Source organism: Malus domestica, chromosome 07 (genome assembly GCF_042453785.1).
Source record: "Malus domestica chromosome 07, GDT2T_hap1".
Lineage (NCBI taxonomy): Eukaryota > Viridiplantae > Streptophyta > Magnoliopsida > Rosales > Rosaceae > Malus > Malus domestica.
Window position 1 is genome coordinate 24,098,027 of NC_091667.1, and position 26,432 is coordinate 24,124,458.

Genomic DNA, 26,432 nt, shown 5'->3' on the forward strand with positions numbered 1-26,432 from the left:
ATGGTTGTGATTTACAATCTGTTAAAAGATCACACTGTCAAAGAAATTAGTTTCGCCGATTGGAATTCACCACCAATTGATGAGCATGTTGATAACGATGAAGTCAACCATCCTTCTGTAAATGAAGTTGATGAGGATGGTAGAGAGGTAAGCAAGTTATACTCCTCAAATTTGTATGATTTCTTAGAAGTTGATATTGTTATTCACTAGATCAATAAGATTTTTGAACCTAGGGTTGAGCACCAAGTCAAGATTGTGTATGTGAAGGAAACTTTAGAGTTTATGAACGAGGTGGTAAATTCATACTTAAATTCTCAACTTCTATAGTAAGCAAAAAATCCTTACTTTGAAATTCATAATTATATATGGGATAAATTTCTTTATCGTGGTGATTTAGTTGAAAATATTTGAAGAAGAGAAGCCTTGCACACCTGGGTCATGTGTCATTTCGACCATATCCATTTGAAGAAAGAATGTGGAAGTCTTCTATACATGATACTCGATTACATTGTTAAGAAGAATCAACTAATATGTTAGAAATTTAGAAAGTGAATGTGCACCTCTCTGGCAGCTAATCATTGTTCATTAGTGAACAAGTGAATTAAAATTTATCTAAGAAGAGAGTAATTTTCTCTTAAGCATTTGGCTTAACCGGATTGAGTGAATCTACGATTAGCAATGTCGAGCAAGCTCTGTTGCCCTGATTGAGTGATTCATAGGTTCTATCCCTATCTTTTCGAGATACTTTTGTTTTTCCTTGCATCATTTTCCAACACGAAGAGACACTTATTGGGCATCCTTTTCTTCCACTAACAAAAGTTGGAATTAGATACAATTAAACCTCGTAGAAAATTACTCTATTTTGATATCTAACTTATCTTCTTTTACTTGTTTAAGTATCTGAATTACATGAATTTGGACCACATATTGAAGAAAGAGTTCATACTATTACCATTCTAGTTTGACAACGTACATGATCACATAACATGTCAGATTATTTAAAGAGAGATGTTTTTCATACGAAGGTATGCCTCGCTGATACACAAGAATCTGCCGAGAGAAAGAGGGGCAAAGAAAGTTGTCAGGATTGTGATGGATGTTGATATCCATCTTAGCTCTAGACTAGTCAACTCACTTAGTCTAAGAATTCCATTGATGCTTTCTTAGTCAGTTGTACTCTCTTAGTCTAAGGTTGCTTCGAGTGATTCTGAAAATTTTCCAAAGTTGTCTTTACCAGAGTCTTCTTAAAGCTACTGAAGGATTCTCTTCTGCCAACTTGACTGGTACGGGAGGTTTTGGGTCAGTTTATAAATAATTTATTTGATCAAGGTGAAACAACAATTGCCATGAAGGAATTCTGCCCCGTTTGATGGGAGCTTCCAATAGTTTCAAAGATGAGTGTGAGACGTTGAAAAATATTAGACACTGTTAGTGGCGAAGTCAGAAATTATAGGGAGAAGGACGAAATTTAAAAAGGGCAAAAAGTAAAAAAAATCCAGACAACTAAATCATTTTAGATAATAGACGATACTAATGTCGCTCATAATTTGTCAATAGAAACTAACTAATTATATTATATTAAACTATATCAATTAACCATATAAATTAATCTAAATTAAACTATATAAATTAATTTAAATTAAACTAACAAAAATTCATATAATTAGGAATTTAAATAACTAAAATTTGGAAAATTAGGGATTGGTGTTGCATGCTCCGCAGATGTGCCTGGGGAAAGGTCGGACATATCGCTCATGCTATGGCTGAGATGTGTCGGATCAAAAACAAAGTTCGAGCAGATAAAATGTTGGATTAGAATAAGCAAACTGATACTATTAAGTATTAGCATGTACGTAATAATCTTATTTCCTTAGGCCATCTCCAACCGATCCGGCCAGAGGGTCATAGGGCCGAAAATAGTCCGAAATAACATGAAAACCGTCTCCAACCGAAGGCTAGGCCAAAGAACTTGTGGGCCCCACCAGGTCAAAACCAATCAATCAGGCCAGTGAGCTAGCCATATTCAGCCAGCCAGCCCACTTTTTTTTTATTATTATTTTTTTTCTGTTCTTTTCCATTTGCCCAGCCCACTTTAGGGTTTAGGGTTTAGGGTTTTCTTTTGCCCAACCCACTTTTTTTTTTCTTTTTTTGCTCAGCCCACTTTTTTTTTTTTTAATTTCTAATTTTTTCCTACACTATTTCTCACATATTTTTCATCATTTCATACTATCTTACCTCATTTTATTTCAATTCTTCACATTCCATACTATAGCTCTTTGGCCCTCGGTTGGAGATGGTTTTTGGTCACAGGGCTGTGTTTGGCTTATGGCCCTCTAGCCCCTTGGTTGGAGATGGTAAGAAATATGATCATGCACTTTTCATTAAAATATTAATTTCTTAGAGGGACAAAGAGTTAAAACGAGTCATCTAGCTTTCATTCGGTTGGAGATGGCCTTATGTGAAAGTAGAAGTTTTCAGATTTTCTTGATCAATATAAACAGTATAGTTGATAACTTGTCTGAAGTCGATTTACTATTTCGTCCAGTTGAGTCGTTATACTTCTATGCCTTTCTATAATGAGTTTGTTTGCCAAGAAGGGCTACTTCAGTGAGGTTTTCCCCACAGACATAGCTACATACATTTTGATAACTCAAGGTTTGGGGTAGATGGAAAGAGCAAATTTAGCGAGTTCTGTCCCGATAAGCTAATGAACTCGCTAATGAAGCAGGGGGTTTATCAACACCTTGATTAATGCGATAAGGAAGACTAGCCGGATTAATTGACGAAGTAAACAAGCTCTTTGTGATGAAGAGAGGTTTATCAACTTTTCTTTCTTTTTTCAAAGGGAATTGCTATTGACACTCCAAAATCTCATTCTGCACTCCAACTTTTTATAATTTGAAAAAAAAATACATTTGTGAAGAGTCTAAAATAAGATTTTTGGAGTACTAGTAACAATTTCTTTTTTAGAACTCTGAAACATAATTGAGATTTGTTAAGCAATTATTTGTTCTTTCTGCAATTTTGAAAAGATGTTACGAATAATCCTTCATATATATTTCCTATCTAATTAATCTTTGTTTCGATTCTAACTTCGATCAAAATAAGGACCGAAACATGAAGAAAAATCTGAAATATTTTCAACTCAAATTGTAAGAACTTGCCATCTAATTGCAAAAGTATGTAGCAGCAGACATTGCAAACCCTAACAGCAAGTACTTATTTTCCCCAACTTTTAAGTTTGAAGTAGATAGAAAAGTCATGCAGAAAATATTTTCCAAACGCACTAGGTCGTTAATGGTTGATTTAAAACGCAATGCATGAAATTTCCCAACACCAAGAGAGAATTATTAGGGCATATTTTTTCTTCCACTAACGAAAGTTGGAATTAGATGCAACACTATTTAGAAAGATAACATCAAAGTTACTTTGTTCAACATACAAAATTAAACTAAATTCTGTTGACATACGGGACAACATATTTGAAAACGAGTGCACTCTATCACTGTTTTAGTTTGAAGGAGTGATAATATATAACATTTACGACTACCTAAAAAAATTGATTTCCTACAAACCCTATATTTTTCTATTTTTATGAAAATAAAATGCTTCAAACTCTTTTTCTATATACACCTTGTGTTCTCTCTTAAGATGGGAGAAAAGTCATAGATGTCCCCGAACTTATGTAATGATTGTTGAGAGTATCAATTCCACATCGAGAAAATGAGGGACCATGCACTACTACAAAAAACACTTTGCGTGACGAAATAAGTTTGTTTCGCAAAGTACAATTTCTTCGCGCAAAACCTTTTGCGACGAAATTTTGGTCGCGCATGTTTCGTCTTGCAAAGCTTGTGACGATAGGGTTTGCGCGACGAAAATTAATCTTCATCACGCATAGCTACTTTGCGCGACGAATTAGTTTGTCTCACAAAGTATCTTTGCGCGATGAAGTAGTTTGTCGCGCAAAGCTTGATGCAACGAAATATTTTAAATTTTAAATTTTTGTTTTTAAAATATTTTAATTAATTTAATATTTTGCGCGACGAAATATTTTGGCACGCAAGGTTTTTGACTTTTTGTTTTATTATTTCTCTTATATTAATTTAATTATATTAATTGTTTACGCAACGAAATATTTGGTAGTGCAAGATTTTTCGAATTTTTACTTTTTTAATTTAATTTAATTGTATGATTTTATTTTTTTTAAATACTTTAATTTAAATTGACATATTCAAAATAAAATTGCATATGAAAAATAGTGATCAAATTATCCAATATATATATAATATATTCAAAATGTACACATAAATTAACAAGGTACAATAATAAAATTCTAATACAAGTCTATTGTGGTGGTGGTGGTGGGGGATATGTTTCGATAGCGTCCTAATCCTCAACTTTAGCCGTCAAAGTCTCGATGATTCCCTACAAATATATATATATATGGTCAAATAACAAAAAATTGGCATAATCTCCACTAAAATTGGTATACCCCAAATCCGACCCCAAACTCCACTCCTCATCCTATACTCGACCCCAAACCTTGCACCAAACTCAAAACTAACTCCAAAAACACATATTAATGAAAAAAATTAAAATGTGGGGAGAATATACATTTTGGAAAGATTGAGAGTGAGTGAGAATGAGAGGGAGGAGCAAGTGTGAGAGAATTAGAGGAGATAGTGAGAGAGAGATGAGAGAGTCAATGAGAGTGACAGGTAGTGAAGAGAGAGAAGAGAGATTAAGTGAGAGGAGTGAGTGTGAGAGAGAGGGTCGGATTTGGGGAGAGGGAAAGAGAGAGGAGAGGTAAGAGTAGAGAAAGACATTGAGAAAATTGTGGAGGAGTTATTTTGGTTTTAAAACCGTATCACTTTGCGAGATGAAGGATACAAGTTTGCGCGATGAAATATTGGTCGCACAAAGTCTTAAAAAAAAATTTTAAAAAAAACTCCCGCGTCCCATTTTTTTGCCCGCCCAAATTTTTAGAGTTTTGCACAACGAAGTATTGGTCGCGCAAAGTTTTGAGCAACGAAAAATTGGTCGCGCAAAGTTTTGCATGACCACTAAAAAAAATTTAAAAAAATTCCCGTAGCCCATTTTTGGTGCCCGCCCAAATTTTTAGAGTTTTGCGCAACCACTTGAAAAAAATTAAAAAAAAATTCCCGCGTCCCATTTTTGGTGGCCACCCAAATTTTTAGAGTTTGGTCGTGCAAAGTCTTAAAAAAAATTCCCTCATCCCATTTTTGGCTCCCGTCCAAATTTAAGAATTTTGCGCGATGACGCAAAATTTATAAAAATAATTTTTATAAATAATAAAAAAGAAAATAATAAAATTTATTGAAAATGTGACTTTACTCCCTTCAAATTCAATTTTTTTTATATAAAACCCACAATATTATATTTTTCTAACAAAAACCCAATCCGTACTATAATAATAAATTTAAAGCTACATAATAAATATATATCATTCAATTCTTAAGTGTTATACGTACAAAATAAATAAATTTAAAGCTACTTAATATATATATATACACACACCATTCATCAATCCAACCGTCAAACTTGTTTGTATATACTTCAAGATCGTATACTCCAAAAATCTCAAAAAACAAATATTCAGAGATCAAGTAACGAGACAAAACTTTTCGACGGTTATAAACGAAAAATCACGATTTAACGGTTATTTTAACTCCGATTTTGATGACTTTTTACAGCTACACTTCTTGATCCTATATGAATAGAATGACTGAATTCGATCTTCAATTTAAAATATTTACACTAGTGATGTTATACATAATGAAAATATAAATAAACTCTTTAAGTGTTAGTGAATCTATTGTTTTGATGGGATATGCATTCTACAAAACTAGTTTCAACGATCCAACCGTCAAACTTGTTTGTATATACTTCGAGATCATATATACCAAAAATCACAAAAAACAAACATTTAGAGATAAAGTAATGGGACAAAACTTTTCGACGGTTATAAACAAAAAATCACGATTTAACGGTTATTTTAACTCTGATTTTGATGATTTTTTACAACTACACTCCTTGACCCTATATGAATACAATGACTAAATTTGATCTTTTTTTATGGGATATGCATTCTACGAAACTAGTTTCAATGATCCAACCGTCGAACTTGTTTGCATATACTTCGAGATCATATACACCAAAAAACATTAAAAAAACAAACAAACATTCAGAGATCAAGTAACGGGACAAAGTTTTTAATAAATTTTCATCGCGCAAAGTTTCATTGCGCAAGACTTTGCGCGACGATGTGTGTTTCGTCGCGCAAAATTTCGTAGCACAAGGGTTTTTTTTTACTAGTGATGCAAACGCTTAAAAGTAATTTAACTACTCCTCATATTACCAATTGATTTTATAGTAGAACCTTAACTACTTTCTGTCGAAAAAAAATTGCGAAGAAAACTAGTCAATTCTCTAATTAGTCTAGAATTCCATCTTAGCTCTACACGTCAACTCTCTTTAGAATTCCAGTAATGCTTTGACTAGTAGTCTGTACATGTTTAAGGAACTGATACACGCACATCCGTTTTAGCCTCTCACTGCCAATATTTAATCATATTCATTGTTTGTACTTGATTTATCTAGTTCGATGACTGGAAATAAATAGTGTGTTTGAAAATCAGCGACCTTTATTTACCAAAAGATGCATGCTTATAAATTGGGTTATCCTCAAGCAGCTAGACAACCACAACTTACACACTAGACAACCTTAGCTCACCCAAACACACCATGGGGATTTACAAGTTTATTTCATCACTTCTCTTTTTCTCATCTTTTTGCATCCATGTTGTTGTTCTTACCTCATGTCTTAGTTCAGGCCTCGCCGGATCAAATGAGACAGATAAACTGGCCTTGCTTGAATTCAAGGCCAGGATAACCAGTGACCCCTTTGGTATCATGACTTCATGGAACGAAACCATCCACTTTTGCCATTGGTACGGTGTTACATGTGGTCACCGCCACAAGAGGATCACAATGTTGAAGTTGCGGTCCTTGAAACTTGGAGGCTCTATATCACCACATGTTGGAAATTTGAGCTTCCTCAGAGTGTTTAGTCTCATAAACAACAGCTTCCGCCATCAAATTCCTCCAGAAATTGGCCGCATGCGCAGGCTGCAACGTTTGGTATTGCAAAATAATTCATTGAGTGGAGAAATTCCCGCTAATTTATCAGGTTGCTCAAAACTCAACCGGATATATGTTGGCTTCAATTCGTTAGAAGGTAGTATCCCTAAGGAGCTTGGCACCTTGTCAAAGCTAAAAGAATTTGTTATTGACTTCAACAACTTTAGAGGAAGAATCCCCTTCTCTTTTGCCAATTTGTCATCTCTTGAAGTGATTGCTACACTTTTTAATAATTTTGGTGGCAGTATTCCAGATATCTTTGGTCGACTGACCAATCTTTATTTTCTTGGATTGGATGAAAATGAATTTTCTGGTATGTTCCCTTCCTCAGTTTTCAATCTCTCTTCTCTCGAAACCTTTGCTGCCGTAGAAAACAAACTTCATGGCACTTTTCCTTCAAACTTAGGCATTGCCTATCCAAGACTGCAAACCTTTGCCATTGGTTTGAATCAATTCAGTGGAACTATTCCCGTTTCAATATCTAATGCCTCTAATCTATTTGAGCTAGGACTCGGATCTAATCAATTGCATGGAGAAGTTCCCTCTTTGAAAAATTTACACAAGCTCGGGAGGTTTAATCTTGCTTATAACCATCTTGTAAGCGGGGGAATTGGTGATGACTTGAGCTTTCTCTGCGATCTGACTAATGCCACCCTTTTACAATCTTTGTATATCCATTCAAACAAATTTCGTGGTACGTTGCCTCAATGCATAGCCAACCTATCTTCTTCTCTTGTATCTTTTTCTATAGCCGAGAATGATATATTTGGCACTATCCCAAATGGGATGGAAAATCTGCATAACCTGGAAAGCCTAATGATATTTAGCAACCAGTTTGCAGGTCCCATCCCCCCCAAAATAGGAAAGCTCCCCAAATTATATCAAGTTGGTATGGCCATGAACTCTCTCTCTGGGAATGTTCCATCCTCTTTCGGAAATTTAAGTCGATTAACTAATCTATATCTAGAGGATAACAACCTTCAAGGCAGCATCCCTTCAAGTTTGGCCGAGTGTCACAACTTGGAGATCTTATCTCTTAGCAGAAACAATTTAAGTGGTACCATATCTCCTGAAGTCATTGGTTTTGGTGGTCTGTCTTCTTCGTATATTTTTGTGGATTTATCTCGAAATCATTTTACTGGCTTTGTTCCCAAGGAAGTCGGACATTTGATAAATCTAGAGCATTTTGATGTTTCCGGAAACATGTTATCTGGTGAGATTCCAGCAAGTCTTGGAAGTTGCAAAATCATACAATATCTTGACATGCAAGAAAACTTCTTCCAAGGGACAATTCCATCAGATATGAGTTCACTAAGAGGTATTGAATTCTTATCTCTCGCTCGCAACAACTTGTCAGGCACAATTCCAAAATTCTTGGAGCAATTTACATTTCTACAATCTTTGAATTTGTCTTATAACAATTTAGAGGGAGTCATACCAACTAAAGGAGTTTTTCAGAATGCAACTGCCACATCAGTCCAAGGGAATACAAAGCTCTGTGGGGGCATACCAGAGTTTAAATTGCCAAAATGCAAATTTCGACATTCCAGCAAGAGAGGGTTGAGCCTAACCTTGAAACTGATAATCTCTCTCCTTTGCGGGCTTTCTGGAGTCACTTTTTCATTGGCGTTTTTGTACGTTTGTTGCTTTCAGAGGGTAAAGAAGGAGCATCCTTCAAGTGATTCTGAAATTTTTCCAAAGATGTCTTACCAAAGTCTTCTTAAAGCTACTGACGGATTCTCTTCTGCCAACTTGATTGGTACAGGAAGTTTTGGGTCAGTTTACAAAGGATTACTTGATCAAGGGGAAACAATCATTGCCATCAAGGTACTCAACCTTTTTGCTCATGGGGCTTCCAAAAGTTTTACAGCCGAGTGTGAGGCCTTGAAAAATATTAGACACCGCAACCTTGTGAAGGTACTTTCTACATGCTCAGGATCTGACTATCGTGGTTGTGATTTTAAGGCTTTAATTTATGAGTACATGGTGAATGGGAGCTTAGATGAATGGTTGCATCCAACTCAGACAAGTATTGAGACGAATGAGAGGCCACAGAGCTTAACTTTTTCTCAGAGGTTGAACATTGCTATGGATGTTGCAATGGCATTGGATTATCTCCATCATCAGTGTCACGTGCCAATAGTTCATTGTGACCTTAAACCCAGCAATGTTCTTCTCAATGATGATATGATTGGACATGTAGGTGACTTTGGGTTGGCGAGATTCCTTCCAAAAACTCCTGAAGATGGTTTTGGTAATCAATCAAGCTCCATCGAAGTAAAAGGAACAATCGGGTATACTCCTCCAGGTGAGTACTTACTTTCTTCTCACCTTTCTAATCTGTTTTCCTTAATATTTTAGTAGGGCCTTGAGCAGATATTTAGACTGTTAAACAAATTGTATAAATGCAGAGTATGGTATGGGACATGAAGTGTGGACACAAGGTGACGTGTACAGTTACGGCATCCTCTTGCTGGAAATGTTTACTGGAAAGAGGCCAACCAGTGACTTGTTTCAAGGAACTTCAAATCTCCACAACTTTGTCAAGGCAGCTCTGCCTAAGCACGTGGTAGAGATTGTGGATCCTGTTCTTGTTCAGGAAAAAGAGGAAGGGGAGACGAGCGCAGACCAATGTTTTACTAAGGCTAGCACAAAGATCCACATCAAATTTGAAGAAGGCTTGATTTCAATTTTGGAAATCGGCCTTGCCTGCTCTGCAGAGTTGCCTAGAGAAAGATTGGACATCACTGATGCTGTGGCTGAGATGTGTCGGATCAGAAACAAACTTCGATCCGATAAAATGTTGGATTAGAATAAGCATATTGTTAATTTGTTGCATTAGCATGTAATAGTTTTGTTAATCAGCACTGTGTTAATTAGCACTGTGGTCGAGACGTTGCATGATAATAGGAGGAATAGCCCGAGGAATTCTATCTTCACGAAGATTCAAGTCTTAGAGTTATACATAGCGATTTGAAACCGAGCAATATCCTATTAGTTGTTAATATGAATCCAAAAATATCATACCTTGGGATGGCCAGGATGTTTGGAGTTGATGATGAAATTGAAGGAAACACAAGAAGAGTTGTCGGTACTTAGTAAGTTTCTTCAACTTAATTATCCCTCTAGGATTAATCATCTCAAACACCTTTTATATATATATATATATATATATATATAAACTCATCTTTGCAACTATATTTTACGTGCAATTAGCGGTTACATGGCTCTCGAATATGCTATGGGCAAGATTTATTCCATAACCAGATGTTTTTAGCTTCGGCGAAATCATGCTTGAGATTGTAGATGGGAGAAGGAACTTTTTAGGGAAAGGGATCCTTTCCGGATCCCTTCCACCTAATCCTATTAATCAACAAATCAGGGCCCTTAAAATTTGATCCAACGGTAAAAATTATTATAACTTTTAAATGAGCCTCATGTTTTTAGCCGTTGAATCAAATTTCAAGGGTCCGGATTTGTTGATTGGTAGGATTAGGTGGAAGGGATACAAAGAGAATCCCTTTCCACTTTTTAGGCTTTTATCTCACAGACAGTGCAGCTACTCTTTTAGTACATGTAAGCATAAAGGTCGTACCCAGTGCACAAGGCTCCCGCTTTACGCAGGGTCTGGAAGAAGTGAATGTCGGCTAGCCTTACCCCCATTTATGGAGAGGCTGCTCCCAAGTCTCGAACCCGAGACCTACCACTCATGGGCGAATGCACTTGCCATCACACCAAGTGCGATCATGTAAGCATGATTATACAAAATATTTTCCAACTAATTAATTACCTATCTATCAACTTAATTAGTTGTGTTACTATTACATCCTCGATCGCATGCAGGCTGGGCAGTTGTGGAATCAAGGGAAAGGGTTGAAGCTGATGGATCCCTTGTTCAAAGATTCATGCAGCGCTGACGAATTTTCGAGACACATCCATATCGGATTTTTATTTGTTAATGTTATTAAACGAATATGGCAAGAAGATCGATCCCGTATGAAGCCACCGTCATAGTATGTCACGCACCCTACCTTCCAAGATTGAAGGTTTTGCGGACAAACGCTTCAGGGTCTTAATTACGGAGTGAGTTTCTGCAACAAGATGCCAATCATCGGCCAACCATGTCATCAGTTGCTCTGATGTTGAAAAGTGAAACTGCTAAGTCTATCCAAACCCGAGCAACCGGCCTTCTTTGCAGGAAGATCCACCACTCACCAACATCAAACAAGTGCTCATGGTTGGTCTCTGCAAATGGTTTGACGATTCCAGAAGATGTCCGACGTAGAGAATTTGATGGGCGACGATGGCTTGCACGATCAACACAAGCCACTGTCACCAATTGTAGATAAACAGTGTAGTATAAATGACAATCAACCTTGTTACATCATTTTTCTGGGTCCTGTTTACCATATTTCACAATGCACTTATATAGCATACAAACAGTACATTTCCTCCCTTTTTTTTTCTTAGATTTCATTTATTGTCTGTTACGTTACAAAGAAACAAATGACAATTTCCTCGCCAGGATTTTCACAACTTTCTCATGCCTGGTTTCTTGCCTATAAACTCTCCCTACTTACTGTCTGGCTTGTGGTCGTTACTCAGTTACCGCCAACAGGTTTCTTTCTACGCATACCTGTTCAATATAGATGAAATAAGAAAATGAGATGAAGCGGGCGACAGCATGTGAGAAATAGTAATGCATTTTGATCTTTGTGATAAGGATCAAACCGTAATGACAGTTGAAGCAGTGGATACAGTATTTAACATGAATCATCACTATCATAGATCAAGATCAGATGTTTCCAGTTTCTCTTTTCAGATTTCGAGTGAGAAATGGGGAGGTGTTTGGTCAAGATGGTATAAGGAATTCCTTCAGCAGCAAGCAACGATGGCTTGTGATCAACACAATAAGGGCAGTTGAGAAGCGGAAGAAAGAATTTTACTGTTGTATTGTTGTGGCAAAGCTGCTGGACAGATAAAAACACAACTCTAGATCCAGTATCACATAAGCATGGGATCGAACAATTTGCAAGCTGTTCAGAAAACTGCAAGTTTTAGTGAACAGGCAGAAGTTTTGAGCAGTAAAACATCTCCGCATTGACGGGCATAAAAGAATTATCCATGGAATGAAATCAAGTAAAAATCCTACATGGATGCAAATGCATATTTAGTCAATGGATCCCTGGAATCCATGCCACAAGCTTGTTACGTCATTATGTTATGTATAAACGTAACAGAGACCACTTATTATGTTCCTAGAAGACCACTTATCAATGTCTAGAAAGAACTAGGAATAGGGCAGTACTGAAATTTTTCGTGCTCCTTTAAGGAATACGTACCCACAGAGCTCTTGCTCCAGAGAACCTGACCATCGATAGCAGTGAGGTGCTCATCATCAAGGCGTTTCCATGTTTTGATTGACTTGACCGCTCCCCAACCTCCCTTAACCGTTTTCTCTAAGTTTGCTACCACCACCCTTGCTCTCCTATCCCATCCAGCCTTCCCATAAGCATGGTATCCAAATCCCCCAGCATAACAAAGGTTTATACCAGTTAGCTCCCCACAGAAGTCATTGAGGTGATCATGGCCTATGAACACTGCCTTCACATCTCCTGCTGCAACCATGGTTGTGAAGAAGCCCGAGTTCACAGAAGCAGAGCTAATGCCTTCTTGTTTCACTCCTGTAAAGTTTGATGAGTCAAAACTAGCAAATTCCGGCAATGGTATGTGAAAGTATGCGATCCCTGGCGCAGGCGCTTTCTGGGGTAGGGGCTTGCTCATGTATGCTTTCTGCAGGGAAAAAGCCGGTGTCATCAGAACTAATTAGAAATAAGTTAATCATCACAGATGAATATTGTGCAAGGGTTGATGGAAATGACTAGTTCAGGTAAATGTGAGCCATAAAAAAAGAACGGTGAGCAAAGTAGCGAGGTTAGTACCTGAAGCTTTGCAGAAGTTCGTTCAAACCAATATTGTTGGGAGGGTTTGATCCAACCATAGCGACCTATGGAGGGAACCGTAGAGTAATCTCCGCTGTCAAGAAAGTAAAGATTGAGAACCGATTTGTTTTCAAAACTAAAGCCCTCAACTCCGGCGACTTCTAGGTTATAGTTCCCAAAACCATCAATAGCATCTTGGTCTAAAGGATTAACTTGAGCCAGAGTGTTCTTCAACCCAACTATGTGTTTCATTACCCCTTCCCTCGAGAGGTCGGATTGCTGATCATGGTTCCCCAACACAGCTGCCCACGGGATGTTGGACGCGATTGCTGGGGCGAACGCCTCGTTCAAAGATTTAGCAGCATTCGTGACATCAAACCCGTATATGTTATCTCCTGTGGCACAAAGTTCAGATTGGAGAACCAATCAGAAATCCCAGTATCATAGCTAAAATCAAACCTTTGCTAAACAAAATCCAATGCTCATCGTGTCCTATCCGATCCTATCTAATCCCATCCCAACAACTCATAAACATAAACAAGAACAATGAAAGGGGAAGAACAAATACCGGTGAAGACGATGAGATTCGGCTTCTCCGCCTCGATCATGCGGCGTACAAAGGCGGTGGTGTTGAGGTCAGAGCAAGTTGCAAACTGGGACGGCAGCACATTCTTACAAGGCGTAGTCTTGCCATTGCCGTAGTGCATATCCGCCACTTGCAGAATCTTAAACTGCCCATCTGTCCCAAACGTCAGCTTCTTATCCCCAATTCCTCGTTGGAGGTGGTGGTTCTGTTGTTTTGCGGCAGCCAAAACCCATATCGGCAGCAGCGCCGCCGCCACAACCGCCGCTAAAAATGGACTCCTTAGCACCTCCCTGTCCCTCTTCATCCTCACTGCACCACCTCATCTCCCAGACCACCGACTCTGAACCACCATTTTAAACTCACGAGTTGCACCAACAAAGAACTTTCTTTTTCTCACTTTTTTATTCTTTCAAAGTTTTAACGTTTTCTCGGTAACCAAACAAAGTGGGTCTCAGTCTGCCTGCCAATTAATTAAACCGACAGAATTCCTGTGTAAGCATATTTTCCAGGACTTGGATTGTCTGCCCTCTAATTGCGGTGCTTTCCCTGTGCCTTTTATTTTTGTGGTCACGGTTAAGTCATATCAACATTTTATATTACTATTTTTTTTTTTTTATTATTTTTATAAAAAAATAATATAAAATATTAACGTAGCTTAACCGTGATCACACAAAACAGGAGGACACGGCGAGGGCACCAAAATAGAAGAGCCGATCAGGTATAGCCTATAGGCAGCAATGCAGCGTCATCAGCACGGACCCTTTGATTTCTTGTTGCCACGTGGCAGTTCTCCATTGGAACCTCAGCCACATTAAAAAGGATATTATTGTCTTTAAAATGGATTAATTGGTTTTTTAGTTTTTAGTCGAAATTGGTTTTTTTTGACGTATAAAAATTACGTCTGCCGGCTGCAATTGGTTTGCCTGGTTTTCAGTTCAGTTTTTTGACTAAATCAAATCCAAAATTAATTACCAAATCAAATTTCTGTAATTTACAACCTTAACAATTAATTTGACAAACATAATTGTAGGTTTTCTTCGGTGTTTAAAAATGTTGGAAGGAAGCATGAGTTAACAGCAACAACATGAACCAATAATGCATCATTAGTTCAAGTTGGCCCTGAGGGTGTGCAACAAGTGCTACCGCACAGAGCTCCGATTCGGAAGGACTTTTAAATTTTCATTACATGTATACAAATGCATATAAAATAGATTATATTCAAAAGATAATCTTATATGTGCAGGAGATAACAAAAAGACATCCAACGTGTATTGAACTCAGGACCTTTAAAGGTAAGGAAAAACATTTGGTTGATCAAACAACTTATTTTTATTGCAATAACTTATAATATTTTGGTTTTATAGATGAAAAAAATTGAAAAATATAAGAATAAAGAAATATAACATTAAAAAAATAAAAGATCTCTATCTAAATTTTGCACATGACTTTTCAATACTCAGGGGCGGCCCTGCCTTTGTTGAATTGTTTATTTAAAAACTATTATTAGGAAACATTAGATGCGGGTATGAAACGCTCAAGCTGAGGCTTTTGAGTTAGTGCGAATAAAGTAATGAGTATTAGAATAGGACGAGAGTTCCGTTCCGTTTCCGCCAATATCTTAATAAAAAATAAACACTTGGACAAGAGTTCCGTTTCCTCCAACATGATAAAAAAAAAAAAAAATTAAATCAAAAACTTGTAGTAGCACGTTATATATGTCTTGACTTCTTGTTACAACTTGAGAGTCTGAACATTATCATTATTGTAGTCAATACATGCCAGCTATTTATTTTGCATTCAGCCCTTCACATGTTATTGAAAGTCTGAACATGATCTTTTTGTAATCTCAATAGTTTTTTGAGTTTGAAATATAAACGGGTTCTTAAAGGATCGGAGGAGCATATTGCCTAAGTAAATTAAAAAATTATCATCCTTTAATCTAATTATCTTACAGTAAATAAAATTAAAGTAGTTAAACCAATATTTGATTGAATTTGTTATAAATAGGCAAAAGTTAGAGAGATAACTTTTGCTAGTGACAAGAGCAAAGCATGTGTAAAATATCATACTAGAGGATGATGATAAAAGAAGGAGGGAGAGATACTGATGTTATTGATATTTTCTTTTCGCAGTATAGTTTAATAGCACACGGAGCGCTCTATTTATAGAGCAACCCCAAACGATCATAATAATTACATCTTGAAAAGCACACACTTTTTGAAAGTATCACACAAATACAATCATCATTCTTTTCCCAAGTCCACATTACTGTGTAGGCATTCATTAATCCACCAATGTTTACAACACTCCCTTGGATGTCCACATATCAACATCAGTTGCCTCGTTAAAACCTTGCTTGGAAAAAACTAGTGGGAAAAAACCATAGCGAAGGAAAAAGTGTACAACTTTACCTGGATTGTTGATATAGTGATATGTATGCTTATGTTGCCTCGTTAAAACCTTGATAGGAAAAACCCAGTGGGAAAAATCCTAACCGAAGGAAAAAGAGTACAACATGCATGTATCATGGATGATGCCCCTAATATATATCTCTTCTTGATTCCGCATTCTTCAAATTTAGCTGATTGGTAAGTCAACATAATCAGATACTCTGCACTAACTTCTGAAACGTGCACTTTGGTAGAGATTTGATGAATAGGTCTGCCAGATTTTCATTGGAACAGATTTGTGATAAGCACATATTTATATATATTTTACATCAAATTCACTTGTCTTGTCTTAGTTTGTTCCTTATATTCTTGAGTTATTTACTTTGTTTTTGTGTTTTGTGGGATTTGTCAAGCAAAGAAAAGAAAAATAGCACAAGTGGGATTTTAAGTAACAAATTCGTCAAAACTGCCTGTGCGGATCAGCTGACTTTGGAAACAAGTTGCGAACAGCTCAGAATGAATTAGAGAATGAGCCTTATATGCTTGGAAAGCTAAGGATGTCTATTTTTTGGAGCATTTCACGAATTGCTAATATCATTTTTCTAGAAGAAGTTATGGCCATTTTAACACTGAAAGGTTACCAAGAGGTTGAGCAGTTTGTAACTGTTATGAAAGCAATAAACCCAATAAATCTAACAGCCAAAACTGATGCAACCAAGAACAAGTCAGTTGACACTTATTAAAATATAAAAGGGAATGGAATTAAAGATGAGGATTAAGATGGAGTAATTGGCATAAAGGCTGCCCAAAGAGTTACAATTATTTTACCATTTTCTCTCACTTATTGTCATCACTAAATGGCTATTAGTGGGTGAGTTAACGAGAAGAAAAGGATGCAGCAAGAATTGGTTTAAAAGCAGTGTTGGGGAAGGAAGGAAAGGGAGGAGGAGGCCTCAGTCGATTTCTTTCGGTTCTATCTTCTCAAACTCATGTCTATCTTTTGTTTTAACTTAAGGATTGTGTGTAACTAAATTTTTAGTAGTTAGGGGCTGTTTTGAAGCCCTAAATATGATTGCAATTTTGTTACGACATTTTGTTTGAATTACTTTTATGAATGGATGAAAATTGGTTCACTACTTGTCTCATTGATGAATTCTTTATTTGTTTTCTATGGATGCATATGTAGTAAGCATATCTAGGATTCTAATGCTATGAATATGTGTGTGTCTGCCCTTGTCGAATGAGGACCTACATATGTTCTAGAGTAGTACTTGTTAATTGCGATTAACATGTGAACTAATTTCTAGGATAAGTAAGACAACGCCAGTACTTACGATACCTTGTGATGACTCAAACTCTTTTCGTTCTTAATGATTTCTACTTGTTAAATCTATGAACACGCCATTCTAGATTGTATGTTAGGGACTAAGTTAAGTTGAAAACGTCATTCTCTTAGCATACTACATAAGAAAGAGTAATAGGTTGAGTTCTAACATTGAGCCAACTTGAGCATCTTCATCCGGAAATAAAAGGAAGTTGAATGAAACATAACATGTTTGCATGATTATTTGGTGGTGGATAGCAATTCCCCTAACTCGTTTTTCTTAATTTGTGAACTACTTAAAATCTATTTCTGTCCTGTTTTTGTTCAATTTAATTTAAAAAGCAAATCAATTCCAAAAATCCCAAACATTTGTGTGAGTGTAGCTCTGTGTGTCTAGTGTGTTCATATAAAATTTTGTAGACTTTAGATAAGTGTAAGTCAATCTAATAATTATTTTTCGGTGGCTGATCAGTAGGGACAGCAGCCCAGTTTTTGTGACATTTTAAGTAGTTAGATTAAACAATTTTCTGCGGAAAAGACCCTTATTTTCATATGCTACAATTGACAAATCTTAGCTTTAATAAGGAAAATCAATAGGACATTTGTGTGCTACTTTGTGGTGTGCTTTTAATCCTAGCAAATTTTTGGCGTTGTTGCCGAGGATTGTTGTTTCTAATTAGTTATTTCTCTCTTGTTTTCTTTTCTTGTCTAATTAGTGTTTTTGTTTTTATTTTTATGTCAAGTACTCTTCGTAGTATATGCATACTCGAAGGTCCAAGAACCAGCCCCCCTTGGATGATTACTCTCGGAAAGTTTGATCATGTCCACCCTTGAAATTGATTGTAAAATTGGAGTTTGGGGGTCATCGCTTGATTTTAATGGAAATTGGGGTAGTTTTCAGTCCAAATGCTTTATTTTATTTCTTACAATTTTATTTTTATTTTATGCATTATTGTGTTTTCTGACATTGGCGACAATGTCCAGTTTAGGTTTGGGGGTAAGGATTGAAAAACTGACGAAATTGAAAATTTTCAAACTTTCGACTAAGAACTGGTTTGATTTGTTTCCGTGTTGTTTCTTTTTGTTTTCTTAATTTGTGGTGTGCTTTTAATCCTAGCAATTTGTCTGACTTCAACAACTTTAGCCTTCTGAAGTTCATGTGCACTAAAAAACTTTGGAGATATGTGTTTAGTCTTATCGCCTTTGATGAATCGTTTCTTCATTTGGACAACACAGGCTGCATTATATTCATGGATGATAATTGAAGTGTCTGTCTTTGAAGGTAGACCACATGAATCCGGATATGATGGATCATTGATCTTAACCAAGAACATTCATGACTTGCTTCATATAAAGCAAGTATTTCTAAGTGATTTGAAGATGTAGCAACTAATGTTTGCTTTATTGAGCGCTATGAGATTGTTGTATCTCCATTAATGAACACATATCCAGTTTGTGAGCGGGTTTTATGGGATCAGAGAGAAAACCAGCATATGCATATCCAACAAGGATTTGATCATTTGTGGATTTCTCTGAGTAGAAGAGACTCATGTTTGTTGTCCCACGAAGGTATTGCAATACATCTTTGACTCCATTCCAATGACGAATTGTTGAAGCAAAGCTATACTTTGCTAACAAGTTGACTAAAAAAACTATATTTGGTCGAGTACACTGTGCTAAATACAATAAAGCACCTATAACACTCAGATCTGGTACTTCTGGGCCAAGGACCATTTCATCATCTTCTTTTGGATGGAATGGATCTTTCTTAATGTCCAAAGAACGAATGACCATTGGCATTCTGAGTGGATAAGCCTGGGCCATGCCAAATCGCTTTATGATTTTTTCAATGTAAGCTGATTGGTGGACCAAAATTCCACTAGCACAATGCTTGATCTGCAGGCCGAGGCAATATTTTCTTTTCCCAAGATCTTTCATTTCAAATTCGCTTTTTAGATATTCAATAGTTTTATTGAGCTATTCAGATGTTCCAACTAGGTTCATGTTATCGACATATACTGCCATTATAGCGAATCTAGAATTAGATTTCTTAATGAACACACAAGGGCAAATGACATTGTCGGTATATCCTTCTTTGATCATATACTCACTGAGACGATTATACCACATTTTTCCATATTGTTTCAGCCCATATAACGATCGCCTTAATTTGATTGAGAGCATACCTCGTGGTTTATTAGTTGTTTCAGGCAACTTAAGTCCTTCTAGGACCTTTATGTATATGTCAGTATCTAATTCCCCATATAGATACACAGTGATGACGTCCATAAGTTGCATGTCAAATTTTTCTGAAACCATTAAACTTATTAAGTAACATAACGTAATTGCGTCCATTACACGATAGTATGTCTCCTTATAATTAATTCCAGGTCTTTGTGAAATTCATTGTGCAACAAGTTGTTCTTTATATCTCACAATCTCATTTTTCTCATTGCGCTTTCTTGTGAATACCTATTTGTAACCCATAAGGTTTACACCAGGTAGGGTTTGGACGACTGGTCTAAAAACATTTCGTATTTCCAAGGAATTTAATTCTGCCTGGATTGCATCTTTTCACTTAGGCCAATCCTGTCTCTATTTGTATTCATCAACAGAGCGGGGCTCAATGTCATCGCTTAATATGATTTCAGTTGCTACTATGAATGCGAACATGACGTCGATGATTATTTCATTCTGATCCCACAATTCATTAGTACATGCATAATTTATGGAGATTTGTTTGCTTTCATATATCTCTGTCTCTTCAGGGACATGTGTCTCATCAAGGACATTTTCCTTTTTTGGAAATACAGAATCATGAATTGTGGATTTGTCATTCAGTTTCTCTTCCTGAATGATTTCATTCAGATTTAGTTATGCCCTCGTCGTTCTCTTTCGAGAGGCTGAATCTTTTGAACCTGGGGGTCTACCACGCTTCAGGCGTGCACTAGATGAATCATTCACTACCACTTTATTTTGTCCAATAGGGACATCAATTCTTGCAGGTGCATTTACAGCTGGTATATGTGATTTTGTCACTATCATAGCATCATTAAATGCATCTGGCATTTGATTAGCAATTCTTTGAATATGAATGATCATTTTCACTTCATTTTCACTTTGAGTGCTACGTGGGTCAAAATGAGACAAGGTGGGTACAACCCATGTTAACTCATGTCATTCTTCTGGAACGATATTTTCTTCTCTTAATGTCAGGAAGACTGTCTCATCAAAGTGACAATCAGCAAAACAAGCTGTAAACATATCACTTATTAAGGATTCCAAATATCTAATGATAGATGGTGAATCAAAACCCACATAAATTCCCAGCGGGCGCTGAGGTCCTATTTTAGTGTGTTGAGTCGGTGCAATAGGCACATAAATAGCACAACCAAAAACTCATAAATGTGAAATGTTTGGCTGATGCCCAAGCATGAGTTGTATTGATGAGTATTAGTGGTTGGCTATAGGTCTCAATCGAACCAATGATGCAGCATGTAAGATGGTATGTCCCTATGCAGAAACTGGCAATTTTGTTTACATGAGCAGAGTGTGAGCTATTAATTGAAGCCGCTTGATAAATGCTTCTATTAAACCATTTTGAGTATGAACATGAGGAACAGGGTGTTTAACATCAATACCCAATATCATGAAGTAATCATCAAAGGTTTGAGATGTAAATTCACCAGCGTTATCAAGTTAGATTGACTTAATGGGGTAATCTGGGAACTGTGCTCGCAACTTAATTATCTGAGTAAGAAGTCTTACAAAAGCTACATTTCGAGTAGACAAGAGACAAACATGTGACCATCGGGTAGATGCATTAACCAAAACCATAAAATATCGAAATGGTCCACAAAATGGTTGAATATGTCCACAAATATCCTCTTGAATTCTTTGCATAAATGATAGGGATTCAGCATCAACATTTAGTTGTGATGGTCTAATTACCAACTTCCATTGAGAACAAGCCTTGCAAGGGTTATCATTTGAGATAACAATGTGTCTTTTCAATAATAGATGTCCATTAGAGTTAGTAATGATCTTACACATCATGGTGGATCCTAGATGTCCTAGACAGTCATGCCAAAGCATGTAAAATTTTGAATCAATGAACTTCTGGCTCATGATAGTATGTGATTCAATTGTCTTTATGTATCTATAATACAATCCACTCGACAAACCACACAACTTCTCCAATATACGCTTTTGGGTATCATTGGAGGTAATGCATAGATACTCCACATTTTTTTCACTTTTCGTTTCAATGTGGTATCCATTTAAACGTATGTCTTTAAAACTCAACAAATTTTGAGTAAATCGAGTAGCATCACGCATTCTGTAGGGACAATATTGTTCCATTTGGTAACATGATCTGGGCTTTTCTTGAGCCTTCAATTACATTTGATTGACCTGGTATTGTTGTTACCTTTACTTTTGTAAGCATCAAGCTTGAGAAATACCTTCGATCTCAAATTATTAAATGCATGGTTGCGCTGTCTGCAAATATCTCCACCATTACTCTTGTTTTGAGAATGACCATAGTTTTTATCCATGTTTTCTGAGTAAGGAAATCACAGTTAATTTATTTATAATAAAAGGAAATTGACATGCCACTTTTATTGATTTTGAAATGCAAGCATTTAGACTATAAGTTAAGAATAATAAGAGTACATTAAACATAAATGATTCAATCGGACCGATACATTTCATTCCCTCTTTCCACAATAAAGTCCGAGACATCTAGGTGAGTTGTGTTCAACTGTCCTGATAAGTTGCACACTGGATCAGGCATAGCCATTGGTTTAGCCTGGTCGAGGAAATTGGTCTCGACACCCTTCTATTTGAGGGATGCTTGATACAAATCCACCACATGTTTTGGGGTACAACAAGTACGCCCATTGCCACCACACCTATGGCAAACTCCTTCAGGATTTCTAGAAGTGTAATTCATATGAGCTTTGCCTTTATGGCGATTTGCATTCTTGAAGCTTGAGCCCGAATTATGCCTTGGAATCTGGTTATGAAACTGAATACCATGATTCTTGCCTTTCCTGTTCCACCGACCTCGCTTGTAGCCACGTCTTCGTTTGTAATTATTGCCACAAAAGGATGTGGTATTCATTTTGAGGGAAACAACATTCACTTCTGGGAATGGCGCAGATCCAGTAAGCCGGGACTGATGATTCTTCATCAGAAGCTCATTATTTTGTTCAACTACCAGGAGCACAAATATCAGCTGGTTGTATTAAGTGAAGCTTCGCTTTCTATACTGCTGCTGCAAGAGCACGTTGGACGTATGAAAGGTGCTGAAAGTCTTTTATAGCATATATTCCTCAGTGATGTTTTCCCCATAGAGTTTCATCTGGGAGCTAATTCTGAACATGCATAATTGTACTCAGCCATCGTCTTGAAATCCTAGATCATCAGGTAAGTCCACTCATAATGAGTCATTGGAAGAATCACCGTTTTCTAGTGATTATATCTATTTCTTAGTGTCTTCCAAAGGATTAATGGATCTTCAACCGTCAGGTATTCGCTCTTTAGTCCTTCATCAAGGTGGCGACGGATAAAAATCATGGCTTTTGCCTGATCTTAAGAATATGCATTGTTCTCCTCCTTGATTGTTTCTCCAAGATTCCCTGCCTCCAGATGGATCTTGGCATCCACTACCCAGGTAAGGTAGTTCTTCCCAGTAATGTCCATGGCAATGAAATCAAGCTTTGCCAAGTTCACAATTTTCTTTTCTGAAAGAAAAATGAGATGTGTAAGAACTTGCAATAATATGTATTCTGGAAGGATGTAGTGTTAGAACTTCTGGTTCTTACAATATTTTTTTTTCATTTTGATCTTCAGGCCAAAATGATAAGCACTCAAAACTTCAGGCTTAAGATTTACATGATTAATGAGGAGGACGATAGTACCGCACCATTCTCATTGAAAACAAAATATAGCATAGGATGGGCAATTATTCTGCATCACTCAAGCAACAGGATAATTTAAATATGCAAAGCAGAGTGAGCGATTATACCACACCACCTAAATTGCAATAAAATTAAATCTGCAACTCAAGATAGGCAATGATACCGCACCATCTTGGATTGCAATAAGATTAAATTTGCAGTTCAAGATGGGCAATTGTACTGCACGATCTTTGATTGCAATAAAATAAACACTGAGTTAGTAATAAGGAACTACACCAAACAAGAAATCAAAGATATATGTAATCGTTATATTGAGAACTAAAAGCAGGCATGGTGTTAGCAGATCTTCATAAGGATATATCAGGAAGATGAGGCAGAAGAGGCAGAAGAACAATAAAATCCTTGGAAGAAGCATTTTTCAGTGAAGGGAGATGAGAACTGGTTAGAGAGTCGTGCTGATAACGTGTTATAAATAATCAAAAGTTAGAGAGATAACATTTGCTAGTGACATGAGCGAAGTAGGTGTAAAATATCACACTGTAACTATAACACAAGAGGATGACAAATAAAAGAGGAAGGGAAAGATATTGATGTTATTGATCTTTTCTTTTCGCAGTGTATTTTGATAGCACACGGAGAGCTCTATTTATAGAGCAACCCCAAACGAACATCTTGAAAAGCACTACTGTTACAACACACACTTTTTGAAAGTACCACACAAATACAATCATCATTCTTTTCCTAAGTCCACATTACTTTGTGGACATTCATTAATCCACCAATGTTTACAACAGAATTGCCCTTTTATATATTAGAGAAATAATTTAAGAGTAGATATTACCAAAAAACAAAAACAACGTGAACATGGTAACTTGTACCCTGTAATAATCTAAGCAAACACAAAACATCTCAAATCCTACTATTTCATCATATCAGATCATCATCCTAATTCCAGCTAACTGTTGGATTCTTTCAAAACAGATCGTTAGATCTGCAACAGCAACTTCTGGGCGCCGACAAACAGGCTGGGCATCAGGCCAAGCTTTGACAGCTCGATGGCTTTTCGACCATGTTTCGGCTTGATGGGTTATACTAAATTTTAGCTCAGCTTTCGGTTAGAGATGGATTATGTGCAAATTGGGTCAAGTTTTGATCCTTTGGCCTTTCAGCCCTCTCCATTAGAGATGGCCTAAGAGCATCATGGTGGTGGGCAACAGCCATTGGAAGGCAATTGTCTCACTATTCACTTTTAATAGTAATTACCATTGTTTAAGTCTACCTGTTTGGAATGAGGAATGGCAAGGACAATTGCTATTCACAATATTTTTTTTAAATGTTTTCTTTGTCTTATACCCACATATTATTACTGTTGTAGATTTTTGGGTAATTCTAATTGTTTAATTTGCAAGTGTGTTGAACTTTATTTTTAAAGTGTGAACTTTGTAAATTTTTTTGGTAATTTTTATGATTTTTTTTTAATTAGAGTTAGATTAATTATGCCCGTTGAAGCAATTTTTTAGAATCCAACGGTCCTAATTCCCCTATTGTTGCATCAACATTGAGCCATTTCGCTATGCTTCTCCACTCGGCAAAAGCTCTTGCAAGAATTGGTAGGGCAACAGCTCTTCCAACAATTGCCCTCCTATTTTTCCACCGGTGGAGCAACTTTCTTTGGGCAAGAAGGCAAGTTTACTCAATTACAATGGCAATGAGGATGAGTGGAGATGCTCTAACACATATTGAAAATTTTATCCAATTTGACCTCAACCACCCATTATCTATTCTAAAAATTCTAATAATGACATGTATAGATTAAATAAAGGCATCACCCTTAGAGTTAGATGTGCGGCCAATTAACAAACTAAAGATTCAACGGCTAAAAATTACCGTACATAGGGGTGGGTTCAAAAAAGCGAAAACCGAAAAAAACCAGACTGAAAACCAAATCGAAAAAAAAAACAAACCGAACCGAATCTAGTTGGTTCGGTTTCGGTTTTTGGGATTCGAAAACCAAATCGAACTGAAAATATATTAAATTTATTTATTTATATTGGGTATTTATGTTTTTAGCCCAATTTTAAGCCCAATTTTCAAACCCAAATGTCTTGAAGGGCAAACTTAAGGCCAAATGTTTTGAGCCTTTTCACTGTAAGCTCTTCTCATCTGAAAATCCACTTCGCCACTTCGGATCAATCGATTCGTCTTCCTCCTCAGCTCATCGGAATCCATGGTGAAAGAACCAGCTTGCATCCTCATTACTAAGGGCATAGGTACTATATCGAATCCATAATCTCACAGTTTCTTCGAATTTTTAACAAGTCCTAATCGATCTTCTAGATCTACGACTTTGTTCTTGCTTGTTAACTTGTAAATTCATATGATGGATGCACCGTCATGGTGGGTGGCTTCCCAAGGAAAGAAGGCATGAAAATGAAAGACTTCATGACAAAGAACGTTTCCATCTACAAGTCCAAAGCTTCTACACTGGAAAAGCATGCAGCTCCTAACTGCAAGGTAAAAAATATTTGAATAGAACAAAAATTATTGGGTAGTTTGTTGATTTTTATAAGGAGTATGTTACTTCATTATGATATGAATTTGTGCACGATTCAAATACATCTTCATGCGGAATCATGACTAATTTCACGATTATGTTTATACAGATTGTGATTTTTAGCAAAAAACCGAAACCGAACTTGAACCGAACCGAAAAAAACCAAAGGAAAACCGAACCGAACAGTAAATTCGGTTTGGTTTTCGATTTCGGCAAAAAACCAAACCCACCCCTAACTGTACACACTCGAAAAGTCTTATGTATTTTGTCATGCGAAAAAAATTGATACACAAAATGCAACAACTACTTTATAATAAAGGAAAACTAATGAAAATGACTTGAAAACTTTGAGTTTTAATAATAAGGACAAAATAAAGGGTAAAGTGAATAGTACTAGGATTGACTTTTTAGTGTAAAAATGTGGTTTTTCGTTAAAGTGAACAGTACCGGGTGCTTTTCGTTAAAGTTCCCTTATAATAATTGTTGGGGAAGGGCAATCTAGTAAGACAAAGTTTCTCTTTTCTTTTTATTCCAGTCACATGTTTATG

At 36.6% G+C, this 26,432-nt stretch overlaps 2 protein-coding genes across 3 annotated transcripts; one reads left to right on the top strand and one right to left on the bottom strand.

Moving 5' to 3' along the window:
- On the top strand, positions 1-9,976 carry LOC103439497 (probable LRR receptor-like serine/threonine-protein kinase At3g47570). The gene is made up of 5 exons (XM_008378057.3): positions 1-147; positions 211-294; positions 2,273-2,354; positions 6,857-9,472; positions 9,576-9,976. The coding sequence occupies exons 1-5, from the start codon at positions 1-3 to the stop codon at positions 9,974-9,976; spliced, it is 3,330 nt and encodes a 1,109-aa protein (XP_008376279.2).
- A 1,527-nt stretch (positions 9,977-11,503) lies between these two features.
- LOC103439472 (probable inactive purple acid phosphatase 29) lies at positions 11,504-14,223 on the bottom strand. Of its 2 annotated transcripts, XR_529968.4 has the most exons (5): positions 13,675-14,223; positions 13,107-13,501; positions 12,507-12,957; positions 11,896-12,200; positions 11,504-11,800 (listed from the first exon to the last, which is right to left on the bottom strand). XR_529968.4 is itself a non-coding variant. In XM_008378034.4 (4 exons), the coding sequence occupies exons 1-4, from the start codon at positions 13,994-13,996 to the stop codon at positions 11,766-11,768; spliced, it is 1,203 nt and encodes a 400-aa protein (XP_008376256.3). In that variant the 5' UTR covers positions 13,997-14,223; the 3' UTR covers positions 11,504-11,765. The 2 variants fall into 2 exon arrangements, 1 of the variants encoding a protein (XP_008376256.3); XM_008378034.4 differs by lacking the exon at positions 11,896-12,200.
- Positions 14,224-26,432: the final 12,209 nt, after the last annotated feature.